Below are 21,607 nucleotides of genomic sequence, written 5' to 3' on the forward strand. Positions count from 1 at the left end.
ACTAGCCTACAATTGGGCGAAATCATCTAACACAAAGCCTGTTGAATATCTCATGTAAACTGTTGAGTACTGCACTGTAAGTGAAAAACAGAGTGGTTGTCTGGGTACAGAATGGTTGTAAGTGTATCAGCTGTTTATCCTCGTGATGGGGTGGCTGCCTGGGAGCTGGGGCCGCTGCCCCCACCCAGTGTCACCACAGAGGATCACACTGGGTATCGCTAGCCAAGGAAAAGACCCAAACTCACAATTCCAAGTAGAGTTTCTACTGAATGTGTATCACTTTCACACCATTCTAAAACTGAAAAATGGTAGGTTGAACACTCGTAAGTCGGGGCTATCTTTTGAGAGAAAGTTTCAGACATCGAGCCCTCTTGTACTTAAATACTTAGATGTCTGTCTCCTGAGAACAAGGACATTTCCTTCCATAATCACAACTATCCAAGTCAGGAAGTTTAACAATTAATACAATACTGTTATCTAGTATAAAATCGATACTCACATTTTGTACACCCAGGCTCAAAGGATCTTCCCACAGATTATGTATGATTTATAAAAGGGGAAAATGGCAACATTAAAATGGAGAAAGCTATCAGGCATTATCTTAACCAAGTGATCAAAATGCTCACCAACGATGACATCGAGTGCCTCTTGATGAAATGCACAGTCAGGGACACATTACTTCTGCAGGATTCAAGCCAAAACCCACAACCTGAACCTCATGAGAAACCCTTGGACAAACCCAAACTGAGGGACCTTTTAGAAGATATCCAGTCTATATGCTTCAGAAATGTCACGGCATGAAAGGTCTAAAGAGACACCACAAAAACATGCAACGAGTTATCTGGATTGACTCCTGCCTCAGAAAAAGTGCTATCAGGGATCTCATGACGTTTCTTTCAAACTTGGCCCTGCTATGTCCCCACTGGCACGGCCTTTGTTCAGCCCTGCAGCTGCATATCTGTGCCCCCACTGGCCTTGTTTCTCCAGGCTTACCCCACAGCCCTCCCCTCTCCACACTGATGCACACCGCAGCCGCACATGACTTTGCCATCAGTCTTCAGTGGCTCCTCAAGGCTGTAGGATTAATCCCAAGGTCTCTAGTGCAGCCCTCAAGACCCTCGTGATCCCACCCCCTTCTCCAGCTTTTGCTTTCCCCACTGCCACCTGTCAAAAATCTGAGGTCAGTTTTGGGTGGGGGGCAGATAAAATTTCTCCCAAACTCACCAGTTAGGCTGCCACAGCTTCACTGCAAAGACACGAGACTCCTGAGTCCGAGACCAAGGACAGTTTAATACTCACAGCAGGAGCATCGCAACGTTTGTGCCTGTTTCCCAAGCCCCGGTTCCACAGGGCGCCACAATGAGGGCCAGGTGACACCTGCCCGTGCCAACCACTCAGCATCACGGCCAAGCAACTCCACTTTTAGGAAACCCCAATCTTCTAGAGGGGCAGTGGGCAAACCTGCCCAACTGTACCTCCCCTCCCGCCCCCCCAGGGAGACACTGTCTTTATCTTACAGGATAGCAAACAAATCTGCTCCCTGCCCCTAGAGGGAGACACTATCTCTAGTTTATAAAACGATTTGCTACATAAACATCCTTGAAATGATAGTCTGGAACCAAAGCCATCAGCCCCTCTGCCCAGAGACTTGCTGAAACACCAGAGACCCAGCGAGAGCAGTCTCCCATCACTACTCCTCCAGCACGAGGGGGCTGCAGCCTGATGCTCTCTCACTGCGCCACACGTTGTCACCTGCTTTCTGGACCTCTGTGGTCCGCCACGGAAAGCCATCCGCAGCCCCAAACGGCACCCCACCCATGCACAGAAACATTCACGCGCTCCCCCTGCTTTGCTCCTTTGTCTTTCAAGAATCAGCTCCTCGGGCAGGCCTGACAGCCACTCTCGCCCCCAGACTGAGGCCTTTTGTGCTCCCTCGGTGTCCACGGCACCAGTGCCCAGTGTCCCAGCTCTTAATTTGCTCCACAGTAATTGCCGGCTTGCATGTCTGCTGGCCCCTCGGCTGTCAATTCGTTGAAGGCCAGGGCTGCGTCATGCTTGTCTCTCTAATCCCAGGACCGGCCCACAAAGGAATCCTTAAGGACGGGTCAAAAGCATAAGTGAATCGGTGAATAAACTCTTCTTTTAAAGCGGCCAGCCATTTCTTCCTATCACTTGAGGTCGAGTCAGATGTACAAACCGATGAAGCTGGAAAACTGGCCTGGGACAAGGGGTGGGGCAGGTACGGGGTTCGTAAGCACCTTCCAGATTCTGGGGGAGGAACTAGAAATGTGTTCACGGGGAGGCCCTCCCCATGTTGTAGGATGGAGCACTTGGACCAGCCTTCTCAGCTACCCGGGCATGAGGCAGGGCACCAGCCGGTGTTTCTGTGAAACCGGAGCCCCAGCTGAGGCCATCCAAATGCTGGTGCTTCGGGCTGGGATGCTAAGTGTTCTGTTTAGTGATCCAATGATACAAGCTAGGTGCATCTTTAACAGGTCTACCTCTGTGCAAAGAATACTCTTTTTCTAAATATGAATTTAGGTGTCCTGGACAGGAATGTTGTCCCACTTGTGATTATTTCAAACTTTAAGTCAGTCTTCTCAGCGGGAGTGATTTTACCCCTCAGGGGCCACTTGGCGATGTCTAGGGACATTTTGGAGTCCTTGTTGGCAGGTGCTCCTGGCGTCTAGTGGGCAGAGGCTAGAGATGCGGCTAAATATCCTACAGTGCACAGGACAGCCCCCCACAACAAAGAATTATCCTGCCCAGAATGTTCGTAGTGCAGAGGCTGAGGAGGCCGGGACTAGACTATCGTGACTGCCTTGTCTGGGCCATGTGTAAGAAGGACCAGATCATACAGTGTGGAGGAGGTGTTTCTTAAAAGGTTGGGTGCGGGCGCCTGGGTGGCTCAGTTGGTTAAGCAACTGCCTTCGGCTCAGGTCATGATCCTGGAGTCCCGGGATCGAGTCCCGCATCAGGCTCCCTGCTCGGCAGGGAGTCTGCTTCTCCCTCTGGCCCTCCCCCCTCTCATGTGCTCTCTCTCATTCTCTCTCTCTCAAATAAATAAATAAAATCTTTAAAAAAAAAAAAAAGGATTGGGTGCTTTCACTGTGAATCATCTTGGGGCCAGAAAGAGGAATAGAGGCGAGGCCTGGAGACAGGGAAGAGGGAACATAGTCAGGAGGACTCCGGGCCAAAAGAGCAAGACTGGTGCCTACGTGCTGGTGGGGACCCATGGGAAAGGGATGATCGTTGCTCTCAGGGAGTACTGTGGGCAGAGAGATCTGGTCTAGGATTTTCCTTTTAGACTGTAGTTGCCTTGTGTCATCCCAGGGCCTGAACCATTTTGTTGTTGTTAAATTCCAAGGCCTAATGAGTTTTTTTTGTTTTTTAAGCTACCATGTAATGAGCGCTCACTATGTGCCAGGCATCATTGTATATCAGAGCTTGGCTACCATTTTCTGGCAGGCGGCCAGATCGCCAATATTTTAGGATTTGCAGGCTGTACAGTTTCTGTCACTACTACCCAGTCCTGCCTCAGTTCACCACAGCCTCCTAGGGACTGTGTAAATGGGTGAGCCATTTACACAGAAAATGGGTGAGCCATTTACACAGAAAATGGGTGAGCCATTTTCTCAGCTGTGTGCCAAGAAAATTTTATCTACAAAAACAGGTGGTAGGGGGCACCTATTTGGCTCAGTCGGTTAAACGTCTGCCTTTGGCTCAGGTCATGATCCCAGGGTCCTGGGATCGAGCCCGCATCGGGCTCCCTGCTCTGTGGCGAGCCTGTCTCTCCCTCTGCCTGCCGCTCCCCCTGCTTGTGCTCGTTCTCTCTTTCTGTCAAATAAATAAAATCTTAAAAAAAAAAAAAACAGGTGGTGGGCTGCCTTTGGCCCATGGGGCAGTTTGCCAACCCTCATTCTATATGCTTAATGTGTATTAATTAATCTGCATAAGGGCCCTATGATATGGGTAGCATCCTCTCATTTAATAGAGGAGGTGACAGGGCCACAGGGGTTGGATGATAAGCCCAAAGTCACGGCACCCGGAGGCAGCAAGGCGGGCCTCTGGCCCCGGCCACCGAGGCAGCTCCTAGTGCGCTTTAGCGGGCACGGAGCCTGGACAGCAGCCACAGTTAGAGGCTGGTGAGCGGCGACCCACAGGGAAGCCCTGGCTGACTGTCCAGAGCTGGAAGGGAAGAGCAGTGATGGAGGCATCTGTGACCTGGTCAGTATTCCCTGGGGAGTCTGGAAATAAGGAAGAAAAGGGATCTGATAAAAGACTCGAACTTTCTGCAGTCACCCTGGGGGGAAGCTGAACTAAAGCAAAGGATGACTGTCCTCGAACCATGGACCCGATGTTGACTCAATTCTTCACTTACCAGCTTTCACAAGGAGGAAGTGCTTTCTGATAGCTGACCTATCGCCGTCTTGCTGTTATGCAAAGCTACTCCCTCAGTTTTCCTTTTTTAGTGGTTTTTTCATGGGTCTCTCACACCTGAAGAACTTCATCCAGGCTACTTCCTCCTATCTCCTCTCCCGAGAGGCGTGAAGTGCAAAAGGGCTCTGGAGCCATCCGGCCACGCACCAAGCTGTGTGACCTCGGGCATATCTCCCAGAGTCCCCGAGCTTCACTCACACAATGAAAGTGGCAGCCCCCACCTCCCATTCCCATTGTGAGGAATGAACGTGGTGGCATAAGATTGCCATCTAGAAGTGATAGGCTCCCAAGACATGCTGGGCCCCAGGCCCTCCTGAGCTAAATTGTCTCAGTGCTTCCTTTTTCTCTTGCGGGCTGTTTGCCAAACTTTTAGAGCAAGTTCTCCCCTTCACCTCACCGGAAAACAAATCCAGGGTCTCCTTTTACTTCGAATGAGCTACGCATGGTCATGTGGCGTTGCATTTCAGCCTGCTTTCACCTCTGAAACCCTATCATCCCAGATCAAGTGTTACCCTCTCCCTGGTGCCTTCCCTGACTCCCAGAGCCAAAAATAAACAGAGAAATAAACCATTCATTCCTCGTTCACTCAACAAATGTTTCCCGAGCATCTTCCCCGGGCTGGGGTCTGTGCATCTGCCTGAGCAGCTCCCGGGGGGGGGGGGGGGGGGGGAACTACATCCTCTTTCTGGACGACTCTCCTTGAGGCTGGAAATGGCTCCTCGCTTACCCCCAGGCCCTGCAGAGGCCCTGGAACACTGCCTGCAGCAGGCTTATGCTAAAAAAAAACAAAACAAAAAAACGCCATTGAGGGAAGAACTTCTCCAGTGATAACTGGACAAGTTAATCTTCTCTGCGAAGTAAGCGCTCGGCTGTTAGTGGAAGAACTATCTGTGCTTCGTGGGGCAGTTACGTGCGGAGAATGCCAGGCTCTTACACTTCATTCTTCTCCGAGGTGGAAAGAGTTTTCTGACCAAGCAGCTTTGCACACTCAGTGTGACTTGCACACTCAGTCTCACTCACTGATGGCAGATTCCCGGCGTTATCCTTGCTGGTGCACAAGTGAAAGCATCACACCCAAAGGTTTGTCAAGAGCCGGGGAGACCTTTGGGGAGCTGCCAGAAGGAAGCACCGAGGAGTCACTTTAAGATCTCACCCGAGCGGGGCGCCTGGGTGGCTCAGATGGTTAAGCGTCTGCCTTCGTCTCGGGTCATGATCCCAGTGTCCTGGGATCGAGTCCCCCATCGGGCTCCCTGCTCCTCGGGGAAGCCTGCTTCTCCCTCTCCCACTCCCCCTGCTTGTGTTCCCTCTCTCGCTGTGTCTCTCTCTGTCAAATAAATAAAATCTTTAAAAAAAAAAAAAAAGAAGAGATCTCACCCGAGCGCCTCTCCAAGCCGTGAGGCACAGGCCGTAAGTGAGAGGCCCGCTCCAGTTCACCGGCGAGGGCATTGGAGAGCGAGTGTGTGTGAGTGCAAACGCACCGAAGAATGTAGCTACGCACGTGAGTGTGGATGCGGGCACACACGTGCCCTCCTTCCCCAGGACCCAGAGGGATAGAGCACAGCAACCCGGCTTTCCCCGTCCTTTCGGTCTTCGCAGGCTGGCCCCAGCCCTGCAGCAGCCACGCTCACATGACACGTGCGCACCGGGAGCTCCTCCTGCCCCTGCCGCCCGGGGGCCGCCCAGCCCACTCGCTCTGAGCCACTTGTCTGACCTGCTTCTTCACCTAGCTTCGTCCTCTGCTTCCCGTTCTCGCTCCTATCACCACGGTTCTTTAGCTGCCCATCCTCTTCCTAAGAACCTGAGAAGGAAATGGATTCAGGATGGCGCCGAGAGGAACCCCGACTCGAGGAACAGCCATGTGTTGCCAACAGTAACAGTGGCTGGATTCTATGGATTTTTTTTCTCCCCCAGCACCCACACCGGTCTTTGATCTCCACTTCCCATGAGTGTAGCACAAGGAACCGAATCAAATGTTTACCTATGTCAAAAGGTATTAAGTCTATTGTGTTTTCTCTGACCACTAAGCCTTTTGTCCTGATGAGGGGAAGAAAAACAAGTTAATTTGGCATAATTTGTTCCCGGCAAATTCAATTATTTACTTTTTTAAAAAAATCACTGCCTTTCCTCAATGGCATTTACACAATGTCATGATGTGCAGTGTAGGGGCATGCAACACCTGCTTATTTTGTAATTTTTATAATGAGCATCCGCCGAACGACCAGGAAATCACATGGGATGGGAATCAGGAGACCCAAGTTGCTGGTCCTGGCTCGGCACCTCATGCCGTGTTTGGGTCACTGCGGAACTGAGTTTCCCTTGCCTCATTCATAAATGGGGGTGGGATTTGGCTATATCAGTGTCCGCACCCCATCCCTCCCACATCCCGGGGTCCCTCCTAGGCAAGATGGCAGTCTGGATGCCAATTTGAACAGAGACAGACACTCATCCACAATCAGGCTGCACTGTGTCTACATTTCTATTAGGTGTCAACATTTCCAGCTGAATTACCAACAGGTCAAGACCCCTATTACCCCTCTGTTGGTTCAGCCCCACCCCCCCAAGCGCCTCTCCCACATCCCTTTGAATTCCCTTTCTCTAGCGTTTCACACTCTTTTCACTCTCCACCTTGCAGCCGTGGTGATCCTTCTAAAATGCTTACCTGATCACCTCAGGTTTCGACTTGGAATATTCCAGCAGTCCCCAGCTGCCTCCAGAATGAGGCCCCGCCTGCTCAGCTGGCTCACAAGCTCCTTGCGCTCTGGCCCCGGCCTGTCTCCCCAGCCCCAGCCCCTCACATCGAGTTCCTTGGTAGTCCCCAGAACGTACCAGCCTAGGTGGTCACGGCACAATTTGTCCCTTGGCCCCCGGTGCCCTTCTACCCCTTGCCCTTTGCCTGGCTAGCTTTTATCTGTCCTCCAGGTCTCAACTTAGATATTCCCTTCTCCAGGAAGCTTTCTCTGGTCCTTCCCCCCAAACACTAGGTGAGGTCTCTTCCATGCTGATTCTCTCTGTACTGGAAGGCCCTATCTAATTCACGGTGTCCTCCCAGATTCACAGTCCCAGAATGGTGGACGCCATGCCTCAGTCACCATTTCTTCAGCATCTAGTCCAATCCTTGGCCCTCAGTATTCACTCAATATGGTGGAATGAGTGCGAACCAATTATCTTAGGCTAACTGAAAACTTTGATTGGCTTCTATGTCTGTCTTTGAATAATAACAAATGGGGACAATTAACTATTTCACTAACATATTAATTTGTTAAAACAAATCTTTGAACCAGTGGTATCCATGGAGGGGGGTGGAATAAAAGAGTGGTGGAAAAAATAGAGTATCACTCTTCTAAGGTCCCTTCTAGCTAAAAATTCCAGAAATCTATCGTTATAACATTTTGGCTTAGGAGCAGGAAAAATAATCTAGAAACTGGAAGGGCAATATGAGGAAGATTGTTTAGATTTGCAGGTCATAGGACAATAGACAGTTAATCAATTTACCCCTAGGCTTCCTGGTGGCCAAAACTAAAAGGCAAACACGGTCATTTGCATGACTGCCTCAGACTTGCTACAAAACATCTTTGTTCTACAACCTTCAGTCACCTTTCCTCCCTTCTCCACTCCACACACATACTTCCCAGAAGACGGAGCACCAGGGAGGGGTCGCTGTAACACGGCACTGGGCACCATTGGCCAATGTCAGCGCTGCCTGCTTTAGGTAAATCTCCCTTTCATCAAGGCCAAGGAGCCTTTCCCGAGCCACCTGTCCCAGGAGGTGGGGGCTGCATGAACCCTTTGCCCTGACTGTGCAGGTGTCCTTCTGAGATCCGGACGGGTCTCATCCAGTTCACCCAGAAGTCACAGAGCTGATCTGGTCACAAGTTAATGATTGCAACATTGTTTAAAAAGTTTAGATGAGCTAAATAAACCGTGCAGAGCTAGACCAGCTCTGAGTCAACCTTTACAGACAGAAGGAGGTGCTGTCCTTGTATTTCTTCCTTCCTGGTTGGCATAAAAGTCCAATGCTTGTCAGGGAATTGGGGAGCTTGCTTGGTCCTTAAAGAAATACTTTTGTTAAAACACACACACGCACACACACATATAGAGTGCCCAATTTACTTTGTTTATAAATACTTGTAATACTATTGAACACTACCAAAAAGCACACATGAACTGAAAATTGGAAAAAGTTCTAGTTGAAAATCAAATAGGGTTCCCCATCGTTGCTAGGTACTGTGTTGGACACTGTACGTACTGTGGCCATTAGTCTTAGACTTCTTTGCTCCCACTGTTTTCACTATCTCATTGTGGAAATTAATCATTTCAGCTCCTTTCCTTGCGCCCTTGGCATGGGACAGGTGCTTCTCAGCGAGCCTTCGTGGATCAACTACCCTATTTCATTGCTTCCAGACACAATTAATGATATAGCCCTATTTCAGAGATGCTAAAATGTAGGAAAAAATGTGTATCTGAGAATCAATGAATTATGGTCTTTGTCCAAGGCAGGCACCTGGCCGCACGGTGTGGCCCCGGAAGTCTGGCTGTGCTTCTGGGCTCCACAGTGGTGCCTGTCCCCTTCACCCCTGTGGTGGCCCCTGCACAGGAGGATGGCAGCAGAGCAGGAAAGAGGGCCCTCGCTCCCTCCCAGCAGATTGCTGGAACAATCTCTGATCCGTTCTCTTTGTCATGGAAAACCAGACTTTCCAGTTCCTGCCTGGAGCCTCCTTCACACACCTGCTTTGAAGTCAGGCTTAAATCTTCCTTTGGAGCTAGTTTACCCCAGGGCTCATCTCTCTGCGTGCTGGGGATGGGCTGCCAAGGGCTTTCACCAGCTCCTGGAGGGGCTGTGCTCTGCCCTCACCTGGATGCCTGGGGCACGTAGCAGAAGGGGCAAGTCTGGGCACAGCCAGAGGCCTGACAGGACCCCCTCCTAGCTCTGGTCAGCCCGCTCTCATCCTGCAGTCCCAAGGCCTGACTCTGCCTCAGGCGGGTGAGGGTTCCTGCCTGGGGCTCGACTTACTTAGCTCTGAATCCTAACAGCCCAGCCTCAGATTTCTTCCCAGGTTCAGGCCTCCACCCTGGCACCCAAATCAAGGATCAGCCTTGAGGCTCCCCAGGGCCTAAGCCGGGAGGCTGAGGATGCCTCGGGAACTGGTCCCTAGAGGCCTGGCAAGCACGAGGGAGATAAGGTCTGACCCCACCCTGCCCTGAAGGACACGGCTAGAAAGAACATTCTGGCCTATGAGGAGTCTGTGTTTTTTTGTTTAATCCCTTTCTCACAAAGGAAATGTCCTATTTGTTCAGTAACCTCCTTGCTATTAAAAACTCAGGTAATTCAGCAAAGCATGAAGAAGCCAGCCCTTTCTAACACAGCTCACGTTTGTTTGGTGCTACAGAGTTTACGAGGCATTTTCCCACATATTAGCTAATATAATCCCACCCTGGGAGGTGGAGGGAAAGAAAACGGTGATTAGCTGTATTAGGTGCTTGCTCTGTGCCTACATTGTCTTACTTAATCCTCCCTGAAGCAGGTCGGTGCTTCTCAACCAGGAGCATCAGAACCCCCTGGTAGGTTTGGGGGGGCAGGGAGGGCAGCCCCAGAGCTTTTGATTTGTAGTTAGATCTGGGATGGGCCCAAGAATTTGCATTTCTAACAAGACGAAACAGGGTGCCTTTGTGACTGCTAAAGAACAGGAGTGAAGGGATTGGGCTTTTCTTCCCAGCCTCCTTCCACCTGTTTCATTTCTAGGGCATCCTGAGTCCCAGGGGACCCTGATGCTGCTGATCTGAGGCCCGCATTCTGAGAACCACGGAGGTAGATGCTCTTACTCCCATTTGGTAGCTGGAAACACTGACGTTCAGAGGGGAGAGGTTAAGTTACTCTCCTAAGGCCATTCAGCCAGAAAGTGGCCTTGCAGATATTCATGGAGGTCCGCCTGGTTCTGGGCTCTGCACACTGTCCACTTCTGCCTCCCCCCACTCCCCTGCCCCTACACCTGCCTCTAGGAACTAATCCTAGCTTCCCTATTGTTTCACCCAGCTGGTAAGCCCAGCTGCAAACACTGAAATGCAGGCCGAGATGCCCCCAGAACACACAAACCTCAATTCTGCAACTCAGAAGAGCTGAGAAATAATTCTGAGTGGGTGGACCATACCACATCCTAACAGACCTTGGATGTCACAACTTCAATTAGAAGTAACTGGAACTACAGCACAGATTGCAGAAATGATAGTGGGTTGGATTGCTGGCCTCAAGGGAAATCCCTAACGCACAGGGAGAGGGATTCAGCTCCCTGGTATGAAAAACATGTTCTAGCCTTTTCTCGCCTCTCTCCTCTGAGTGCTTTGTGCCTCTTCCCATTCACCCTCAGGACGGCAGCTGGACTGGGGGAGAGGTCATGGGGGTGTTTGGAGTTGGCTGAGCCTCTCTACCTTGGGTAAAGACAAGACCCATTCGTAATTAAATCAGCCTTTTAATTGCACGTGTTCCCTCACTGCAGTCTTAAGTTGGCTCTTGAGCTCTGAGTCTGCTCTCCATGCTGCATTTGAGTGTGAGGTCACACGGCGCCTTTATCCCAACTACAGAATAGAAAGTAGGGAGATTTAAATGGTTGAAAGACCTCAATGTGAGACAGGAGTCCATCAAAATCCTAAAGGAGAACACAGGCAGCAACCTCTTTGACCTCAGCCAAAGCAACTTCTTCCTAGAAACATCACCAAAGGCAAGGGAAGCAAGGGCAAAAATGAACTATTGGGACTTCATCAAGATAAAAAGCTTTTGCAAAGCAAAGGAAACAGTCAACAAAACCAAAAGACAACCGACAGAATGGGAGAAGATATTTGTAAATGACATATCAGATAAAGGGCTAGTATCCAAAATCTATAAAGAACTCATCAAACTCAACACCCAAAGAACAAAGAATCCAATCAAGAAATGGGCGGAAGACATGAACAGACATTTTTCCAAAGAAGACATCCAAATGGCCAACAGACACATGAAAAACTGTTCAATATCGCTCAGCATCAGGGAAATCCAAATCAAAACCTCAATGAGATACCACCTCACACCAGTCAGAATGGCTAAAATTAACAAGTCAGGAAATGACAGATGTTGGCGGGGATGCAGAGAAAGGGGAACCCACCTACACTGTTGGTGGGAATGCAAGCTGGTGCAGCCACTCTGGAAAACAGTATGGAGGTTCCTCAAAAGGTTGAAAATAGAGCTACCATATGACCCAGCAATTGCACTACTGGGTATTTACCCCAAAGATACAAAAGTAGGGATCCGAAAGGGTACGTGCACCCCAATGTTTATAGCAGCAATGTCCACAATAGCCAAACTGTGGAAAGAGCCAAGATGTCCATCGACAGATGAATGGATAAAGAAGATGTGATATATATATACAATGGACTATTATGCAGCCATCAAAAGGAATGAGATCTTGCCATTTGCAATGATGTGGATGGAACTGGAGGGTATTATGTTGAGCGAAATAAGTCAATCAGAGAAAGACATGTATCATATGACCTCACTGATATGAGGAATTCTTAATCGCAGGAAACAAAGTGAGGGTTGGTGGTGGGTACTGAAGGCTTATCTGATTCCTCCCAGATCTCTAGCAGACAGTGGTTTCTGTGTCTGAGCGAGCTCACATCTGGGGAGCATCGAAGCAATGTCAAGTGTGCTCGGGGCTGGAGCGCGGAGCCCACTCTCTGCTCACATGACGTGCTCTTAGGTCCTTGGTTCCAACACAGTCATTCTTTTTGGTTGCTCTGTTGTTTTGAACATACTAAGGGTTTTTTGTGTTGGTTTTTTTTGGGTTTTTGTGGGAAAGGGCCAAAAAACTTCCAGGGTAAGGATGACTCTCCCAGCCAGCTGGAATTTGTTAACTCTTTTATTGCATATAATACACACACAGAACAGTGCATCATCATCAGTGAACAGCTTGATGACTCGTCACTATCTGAACACAGCCCCCACACCAAGGAACTAAACATGACCAGCCCCCACCTCGCACCTCCTTCCCGCCACCCCCATTGCACGAGGGCACCTGCCACCTTGACTTCTAACGGCAGAGATTCACTTCAGCAAGCTGGAGTTGATCATTCGCTCACAGGGCAACCTGACTTGCAACTGTCCCCCGGCTCAGAGTTGGCAGAGCTGCTGGGGCTCAGCAGGATTGATTTGGGACTGATTTCCGGTGGGAAGGGCCTGCTCAGCAGTTCTAAACCCAGCACACCTCCAGCTGCTGCTTCAGCCACCCCGGAGGGGTGCACAGGGGCAGGGCGGGCCCCAGCTTGGCCATCAGATGGTCCTCCTGTCTCCAGGCGGGCCAGCAGGGAGGTCAGCCTGGTGACTTTGTGGAGGGGGAGTGGGGGTAGGGTTCTCTTTCCATGTGCTTCTAGAAGTCCTACCCTATGTTCCAGGCCGCAGGAGGCCCCTGGATCAGGATGACTCAGCAGCATCTACGTGCAAAGTAGCTGAGGTCTGCACCCTGGGAAAACCAACACGTGGCATTTGGTTGGACTTGCCTCATTCAGTGCGGCCCTCATGGCTTGGAAACTATTTCCCCCGTAGCACCCATGCCAGGCCCTCTGTTTCCCCGGGTGATGCTGACCACGGGTGCCAGCTGCCGGCCTGGACCTGTCCGCCTCCCTGGCCAGCCTGCATCCGTCCTCCTTCATTGGCCCGCACTGAGGGCTGACCCCACATCATGTGCACTCCGTGCACTCATCAAAAGCCAGATTTGTCTCTGCGCTCAGCCCATGCATGTCACGCACCATTAGACTCGGCCCTCTGCTTCCTCAGCAGAGCACTGCTCAGGGGGGTGCAGGGCAAGGGGGAGGGAGGGCTGGCCAGAGCTAGCGGTCAGGAAATGCTTCTGCGCTGCTCCCGTCACCCCGCACATGGCCAGCCTCCCTCCCGAGGATCCCTGAGGCCCAGACTCTGCTCAGTCTTCCTGGGTCGAGTCATTTGCCTGGCCTCTCCTTCCCTCTGACTGCCATCCCCAAACTGGATGTGAAGACCTCAAATAGGAATTCTGCAAAGGCCAGACACCTTCCTGCCCCCCATCCTTCCCTCTCCAGCCCCCACTACCACGTGACTCTCCCTAAAACACAGATTACTCCCTGCCCTGCCCCTCCATCTCTGGGACAAAATGAGAAGGGTCCAGCCTGCCCCTCCATGTCTCCCCTGCTCGATACAACCTCTGTTTCTGACCTTAAGAGTTAATCACTCCCCTGGAACTCTTTCTGTAGATGTTGCCCCCCATAAACCATCTTGTTGTTTCTTGTCTCCGCTCATGTGATGCCATCATCATCTTAGCCAACAGCACTTCCTTCCTACCCCCACTGAATCCTCTCCATCCTCCAAGGTCCAGGTGAAAGCCCTCCCCCTCCAGGGCGCCTTCCTTGACCATCCAGCCCTAGCACTCTTTCCTCGGAACCCTCAGAGCACTAAACCATTTATTCATTACCTGCCATTCTCTATTCAGCTTTGAATTGGGAGTTGTAAGTACTCCCAGCTACAGAGCACAGCCTCCCCTTCTAATTACTCACCCACTTAGCAGCGTGTCTTGCACAAGAAAGTACATAATGATGGAGCCATGCAACGCCGGAGCCAGGAGACCTTGGCCTGTAGGTGGTTGGCGAATTAACTCAGTGACTTTTCTATGCCTCCCGGGCTAACAAACAGCCAAAGGCTAGCTTTTGCAAATCTAAGTCAGACTTTGCTGTGGATTCTGCTTCCACTGTGGTGATCAAATCCTCTGCCTGTCAACCCTCCTCCCGTGCCAGGGAGGCCAGTTCCAGCCTCGTCTTTCCAGAATAATCTATCTTGTCCCGTGCTCCTGACTGTCCCTCACAAGACATTATTAACATTCTTGCACTTGTCCGTGGACCTGGCACTCGGCCTCCCATTCCCACCCCAGCTGATGACCAAATTTCCAGTCCATTTCACACACTGGCTGAGCTAACTTCAAGCTGCTTATCTCGCAGGACTGCCAGAGATGGCTAATGTCATTCTTGTCAATGCCCCGGAAACCCCGCTGCATATTGACATCCCTCTCCCTTCTCACGCACGGGGCAGGCATCCCTCTCAGTAAGGACAGGCCATCACCACCTCTGAACTCCGCATGCTTACAAACATGGCAACAAGACGTTAATTCTAGACACGCGGACAGCTTAAATTCTGGGGTCTGAGCCAAACTTCCAGAAAGGAGCCCTTTATGCTTTGTTTATTGTAGAATAAATGTCCTATGGAGGAGAAGGTCTCTCTCCCACCCAAGGCCCTTGTAGTCTGGAGGTAACCGAGGCACATTCACCTGGGAGGTCTGGCAGAAATCCTTGCAGGAATCTGGAAACCGGAATGCTAGGATTCATAGTTTGAGTGCACGGAGCAGGCTCCTGTGCTTGGAGAAAGTACGGCATGCAGCCCGTGCGGAACGGTTCTTTAGAGAAGCCTTTGTGCTCCCTTAATGATACCAGAGTCCTTCTTCTCAGCCCCCACAATAACCTCCACAGATCATGGCGTTTCTGGCTTTTTCATTAAATACAGCCATCTCCTCCAAAAAGTATTTAAGGGGCGCCTGGGTGGCGCAGTTGGTTAGACATCCGACTCCTGATTTCGGCTCACGTCATGATCTCAGGGTCATGAGATCGAGCCCCATGTCAGGCATGTGCTCGGCGCAGAGTCTGCTTAAGATTCTCTCTCTGCCCCTCCACCGCCCCCACCCCCCGCGCTCACTCTCTCTAAAGTAAATAAATCTTTTTTTTTTTAAAAAGTATTTAAGATCTCTACTTACCAAAATAGCTCCACTTGGATCCTGCAAAGAACAAAACAAAGCAAAGTAAGTACAACGGAGCTTAAGCAAGTGAGAGAAAACGCTACAGATTGGATTTTGAAATGGGTGAGGTCGGAAAGGAGGCGGATGCCCAGACGGCAGGACATTGTCAGAGTCTGTGTCACGTCGGCCGCTTCCCAGAGCCGCCAGGGGGAGGCGCGGGGCCGCGAGTGGGTGCAGGGGCTCAAGGACCGCGGAGGCGGCTTCATTAGAAGCCTCCCAGATCCTAGAGAAGCCATATTTTATTTTCTGAAGACGTAAAAGAAATTCACAAGGCTCAAACCCCAAAAGCTCCCAAAGGGTACACAATGAAAGCTCTTCCTCCCACCCGATCTCCCTGCTTCCAGGAGAGAGAAAGCCAGTTTTATGAGTTGCTGGGAACATTTTCACGGTGACTACACGCGCATATGTAATCACATTCTTTCTCCCCATTTCTGCAACACAGATGTCAACATACTGGAAACACTGGTAGGCCTCTTGCTCTTTCCCACCGAACAACACACCCTGGAGAGCCATTCACATCAGTTCCTAAAGAGGAGAAAACTCCGCTCAAAAGGAAAGTTTTTCTTTGAGGAAGCTGCCCCCCTCCCCCGAGTTAGAATTTCGGGGGTTGGGGGAGAGAAGGTGTAGGAGAGGTTCTGCCAGGAATATCAGGAAAGTCACCTACCACCTCCCACTGCACACCCTTCACGCACAGAAGTCCCCCGTTCCTACATCCAAACATATTTTGGAAAAAGAGATGTTGCAGAGTTCCACCCTTGGTACCCTGCCTGACACCTCCCTCTTCACCTCCAGAAGGACACAGAGACCCTGAGACTCGGGGTGCCTCAGGGGACATATCCAGGGAGAGGGGACTCTTCACATCCCAAGTACCTCTCCTGGCTTCTCTTGCCATCACGATGCGGGGCCCACAGGGTACAGTCGGAAGAGGAGGCTCTCACGGCCCCGTTCTCTCTAGGGAGCTGATCTGCAGCAAAACCTAACTGACCAGCAACCTGCACCCGTCACAGCAACCGAGCATTTCCTACCCAAGGCAACAGTGATTTTTAAAAGCAAAAAGAGAATTTTGCTGCTTTTGAAAAGCTAGTTTAATCCCACGGTTTTCTGTTGTTCTGGTTCCTTTCTTTGCCTCAGTGCTTTTAATGAATTTGGTTTTTAATTTTCAAAATGGTAATTGTATCTAGTTACACTTGTACATGGTTTAAAGTGTCAGATGGTTCTCCAAGGCTTTTTAATAAAATATCAGGCCCCTGACACCCCTCGCTATTTTCCTGGTCCCTAGAGCACTTTGAAGCCTTTTTCAATCTGGGTAGTATCTCCACATCTCAGTAAAATAGGCCTGCAGGGTTCCTCCATGATTTGTTTAGGTTGAGGTGTTATTACTGTCCTCCCTCCCTGGAAGAGAAGCGGTGAGGTCTCTGCGCACCACCTGCAGCCTATCACCTTGTTTTATATGTAAGGCAATGACAGTCCCCTGCATGAAGTGGAAGATCAGTGCCTGCTAAGAAGTGTCTCTCCACATTTACCAGTACCTCCAGCAAACTTGGGAAATCTTCGAGTCTCCTTCTCAATCGCCAAGGAGCGAGGGGGGCTGGTGTTCAGACACCTTAGAATATCTAATGAGTACTTACAGACCTCTTCCCCATAAAAATGTCCATAGGCTTGGACACACAAAATTTCATGTACAATTAATTTCAGGAGGTCCGCAGAACCCCTAAAACCTGCTATGGACCCCACAGGAGTTAAGAGTCCCAAGATTAACCTCCCGGGAATTAGCAATTAGCTGAAGACATGCAGAACCAAACCTGTGCGTAAGCCCCGAGTGGACTGCCAGCGCATTCCCCGAAACGACACTGGAAAGGAACAAAGAAGGCATTGCCTTGGAACCAAGCTACAGGGGACCTCAAACCTCTTTAGGGGTTTTGTCTGAGGGCTTTGCTACTGAAATCCAGTTCTGGATTTCAGAGCTAGAAGAAACCAGATCATTGCCAGGTAGCCGGGCAGAGCACTTGGAAGCTCAGCACACGGACGTTCATGAGGATTGGGGGAGTTCATCCTCACAGCTAACCCGGAGAGATGGCCACTCCCGTGATCCTGGAGACCACCAGAAAAACAGCTGCAGCCTCCGAGCAGTCCTGCCTTGGCCAGGACTTTAATTGCACCCGCCCCCAAATCAAATCATAGCCTTTCATATTCCACCTCTTCTGAGCTCTCCCCACCAAAGCTTGCTAAGCTGAGGTCTTCCCTATGGTCGAGGCTCATCCTTAGATTAGGCATCCAGGAAATACTGCGGGCAGCTCAGGGGCCAGTGTCACAGAGTGGACATGGGGGACTGAGACCTCCGGTGGTGACACAGGACCAGGGATGCGTTCTTAAAAAGCAGCAGCATCCAGAGTGAACTTCCCTGCCTTCCTCTCTCCAGGCAAGCCTGCCTGGTCCTCAGGCCCTGGTGCTTTGGGTATAAATGACAGTGTCCGGAAGGACTGGGGAGCTGGAAGCTGGGGAGAAGCAGCACCGTAGAAGGAAGGGGAGGGTGGTCTGAATGTTGGGGGGGTCATCTGATGAAGGTCAGGGCCCAGCCTGGTCCCTCTTCAGCTCAGAACTGACCCGAGGAAGACTTTCTGAAGGGACGTGTGTGTGTGTGTGTGTGTGTGTGTTATTTGGATGTGGCGCCTCATGGTTCCCCGCCTCCTGGTTAGGGCAGGAGTCCTGACCACACGCAGAAGGCAGGCCGGGCCAAAACCCCTGCGGCTACCTACACCTTGGAGGTTTCCTCAGGGAGCAGGCTTTTCCAGGAGGGACCTTTTTCCTCTTCTGTGTGGGAGACCTGGGAGGCCCAGCTCGATGCCTGTTAGAACCTGCAAGCCTACTCTGTACCGGGCAGGGAGAATGCCCGGCGAGCTCACTGAGGAAGTGGGACAGACGAGGATCCAGGCCAGGGGTTCAGGGCCCTGCCTGCTTCCTGATCTGGGTGCTAGAACCTTCTCTGAGTAACCGTCATTGCCAGAGACTGCTCAGCTCTCCATACCAGGTTCAGGCAGAGCAGACTCTGTGAGAAATCATTGAAATGTTCCCCACAGCAAGTCAGCATTCAAAGGTTTTCTCTAGAAGACACGTGACCTCACCTTTTTATGCTCCCTCCTTCCCCACTCCAGTCATTTTTTTCCCCCAGACATTTACCAGTGCCAAATGCTGGGAGTTTAAATGCTCTGGGAGGAGGGTAGACCACACTTTGACCTCATTACCTAGTTTAACCCCCCTCTACTCCCCACCCTGTGTTAATACTGACACTCTACATCTCGGTGACTTTGGCTTTGACCTTGTCCCCTGAGGCACTTAAACAGTCAAGAAACCTACAGGAGGAATAACAGAATAAAAACTGTGTTCTTGGACTCTAGGGGTAGGCAGGCTGGCTACTCAGTGTGGGGGTGAAAGTGGCTTTTTGACTGCAAGCTCCCCCACCCCGACTTGGAAAATGGAGAGAGAAGGAAGGCAAAGGAGGAGGGGAAGGGAGGCAAAAGGGCAGGGGCAAGGGCAGGGGCTAGGGAGAGAGGGAGGAGAGGGAGGGGAGGGCAGGGATGGCAGGGGAAGAGAGGGAAGGGAGGAGGGGCTGCCCCAGAGTGAGGGTAGTAACAGGCTTTCTGGAAAGAGCCAATGAATGGCTGTTTCTCTCCTGTCTCAGAGCAGCTTGGAACTACAAGGGAGATTTCTCACAAAACTTCAGGTCCCGGTGCAGCTTTCTCAAAAGGGGAATACGTGTCAAAGTCTGCAGTTTTAAAAATTAATTTCCACTTTCATGTAACCCCTTTCTTCCACCAATTTTTTTTTTTTAATAGGCTCCATGCCCAGCATGGAGCCCAACGTGGGGCTTGAACTCACACCCCGGAGATCAAGACCTGAGCTGAGATCAAGAGTCCGGTGTTTAACAAACTGAGCCACCCGGGCGTCCCCCAACCTTCTATTTCTTCTGGACCAGACGAGGGAAATAATACCAAGCATATCTTACCAGCCAGTGGATTTGAGTTAAGAGTAACGCCAACGCTGTGACAGGCCAGCTCCCCCACCTCCCTCCTACCCAGCCCCACCGACACCGTGTGACCTCCAGCAGAGAAGGAGGCTCTGAGTCTTCACGCTACAGAGCAGGATCAATTTCCCACACCACTGTCTAGCAAGGGAGGATCCATTTCCAGCCATCATAGTCACTTTCAGCCCTCCTACAAATATTTCAGCCTAACCTCGGTCCAGGACCGATAGCACCTACAAATGTCCCTACAACTTGGAACACACTCTGTCAAGGGCAGGAGCTACCATCAGTTCCTGGGGAAGTTTCCACAAAACTCACTATCTACCCCCAGAAAAGTGCTCAGCCAGCAGCTGGAGAGGCAGGCAAAAGCTTGTCATCCTCTCCTTGCTCCTAAGGATTAACTAACCTTGACCTTGGCTGCGCACCCAAACTCACTGCCTTGACCCAAGGTCCCCACACCTCCTCCTGCCATCCCCTTGGGCACCCTCAGCCTCCAGCCTTTCGGGGTTAAGAGCCCTAATTACACTCAGAAGTGAGGTGTGTATGCTCTTCCGAGTGCACACACACGTTCAAGACAGTAGAGCCCTTCTGGAGAAAAACAATGATTAATAATGGGATGCATCATCCCTTTGACTTGGAGGTAAAACTTAATGGTAAAGAGCCTCTCCTCCAGGGCACCTGGGTGGCTCAGGTGGTTAAGCGACTGCCTTCGGCTCAGGTCATGATCCTGGAGACCCGGGATCGAGTCCCACGTCGGGCTCCCTGCTCAGCAGGGAGTCTGCTTCTCTCTCTGACCCTCCCCCATCTCATGCTCTCTCTCTCTCTCATTCTCTCTGTCTCAAATAAAATCTTAAAAAAAAAAAAAAAAGAGGCTCTCCTCCAAAGAAAAGCATCCACCACTGCGGGAAGGTGCTGCAGCTGGGGCATTGCAAACCCTTCCTGCTAACCAGGCGGCTCCGACGCCACATGGACTCCTCGACCATCTGCACGTGGATCGCGGATCGGGGCACAGCATTTTAAATCCTGGTTCCCCTTCTCCCTCCCCCCCCCCTTAGCAAGTTCCCAAGCCACCCACCCCTCCAGAGCTGGGGCGAGCTCCGAGAACACACGAGCATGTTTTAATCCGAAGACACGTGCTTCCCCCCATCGCAACAGGTCGTGCGTTCCAAAGGCAAAAGAATTTTCCAAAACGCGTTTTCCAAAGTGTCTAAAAATACGCCACTGGCGAGTACGCTCCCCGCCAAAAGGATTAGCGAGCCCCGCAGGCAATCCTCCGGGCCGGTGTGGCTGCGCGCCGGGGACTGAGGAAAGAGCGGGCGGACACTTTACCGTTGAGCGGCGCTGGGCCGGCCGGCTGTGCCTTGAAGCAGAGGAGCAGGAGGACGGCGGCGGCGCGCAGGCTGCGGGGCATCGCGCGGCGGGGGCGGGGCGGGGGCGCCGCCGGGTCGGGGAGCGGGGGCTCGCGCGCCTCTGCTCGCGCGCTGGGGACCGACCGCGTGCGCGCAGCCCGGCCGAGCGAGCGCGCCTGCTCTTGGGCGCCCGGCTCGTGGCGGGCCGCTCTTATGGAGCGACTCAGCGCCAAGCACATGATGTCATCGTGCGCGGGGGAGCACGCCCTGCCCACAGCAGGTCTGGCGCCCCGGTGGCGAGCTGAGTGGGAGCCCGACTTCAGCGGCGCTCGCCGGGGAAGCCGGGTCTCTCGTGGGAGCGGCGGGCAGGGGTCGGGAGAGCCGCCTGTCGTCGGCCCCACGGGGGGGGTGCGCCTAGGGACCGGCCCCAGGGGTCGCTGCCCCGGGCTGTCGCAGCCCTTACCGGGAAGCCCCCTAAGTACAATGCCGGGTGGGCCAGGGCCTCCTTCGGGGGCCCCCCTCGTCGTGTGCCAGGCACACGTTAGGGACTGGAAAGGAGAGCAGAGAGGTTGCGTTCAACTCCGAATCGCGGCCGCTTGGACGGTGCAGCCTGGGAAGGTCTTGCCTGTTCACGTGGACACAAAGAAATTCATTTAGAAGAGCTGAAGAGCGCAGCAGGGTACACGGTGAACCGCTTTCCGAAGCAGTTAGACTTGCCCCAGTAACACGTAAGCTGCTTCACAGTGTCAGTCCGTTCTCTCGGAAGCCGGGGGGAGCGGTAGCCCTTCCGTGGGTTAGCCGTGGACGAAAAAGGCGTGTTGTTGATGACCTACTATGTGTCAGGCACTGTACTAGGCGTTTTGCGTTGTGTCCTGGGTTCAGCTTCCAGTGCATATTATCATCACCTGTTGCTCATTTCTGCCCACGTTTCACACATATGTGTATTCTTTTTTTTTTTTTTT

The 21,607-nt window shown here is 51.8% G+C and overlaps 1 protein-coding gene across 4 annotated transcripts in view; it reads right to left on the reverse strand.

Annotated features, from left to right (window-relative positions):
- CA12 (carbonic anhydrase 12) overlaps positions 1-20,724 on the reverse strand; it is a 53,010-nt gene extending 32,286 nt beyond the window's left edge. For all 4 annotated transcript variants that reach the window (XM_034994707.1, XM_034994706.1, XM_034994705.1 and 1 more), the window contains exons 1-2: positions 20,626-20,724; positions 15,234-15,254 (exon numbers count right to left, since the gene is read on the reverse strand). In XM_034994707.1, coding sequence (XP_034850598.1) covers positions 15,234-15,254; positions 20,626-20,707 — 103 coding nt within the window. In that variant the 5' untranslated portion in view covers positions 20,708-20,724. The remainder of the gene's footprint in view (positions 1-15,233; positions 15,255-20,625) is intronic.
- Positions 20,725-21,607: the final 883 nt, after the last annotated feature.

This window comes from Mirounga leonina, unplaced genomic scaffold (genome assembly GCF_011800145.1).
Source record: "Mirounga leonina isolate KUSES-001 unplaced genomic scaffold, KU_Mleo_1.0 Mir_91, whole genome shotgun sequence".
In the NCBI taxonomy this organism is placed as follows: Eukaryota; Metazoa; Chordata; class Mammalia; order Carnivora; family Phocidae; genus Mirounga; species Mirounga leonina.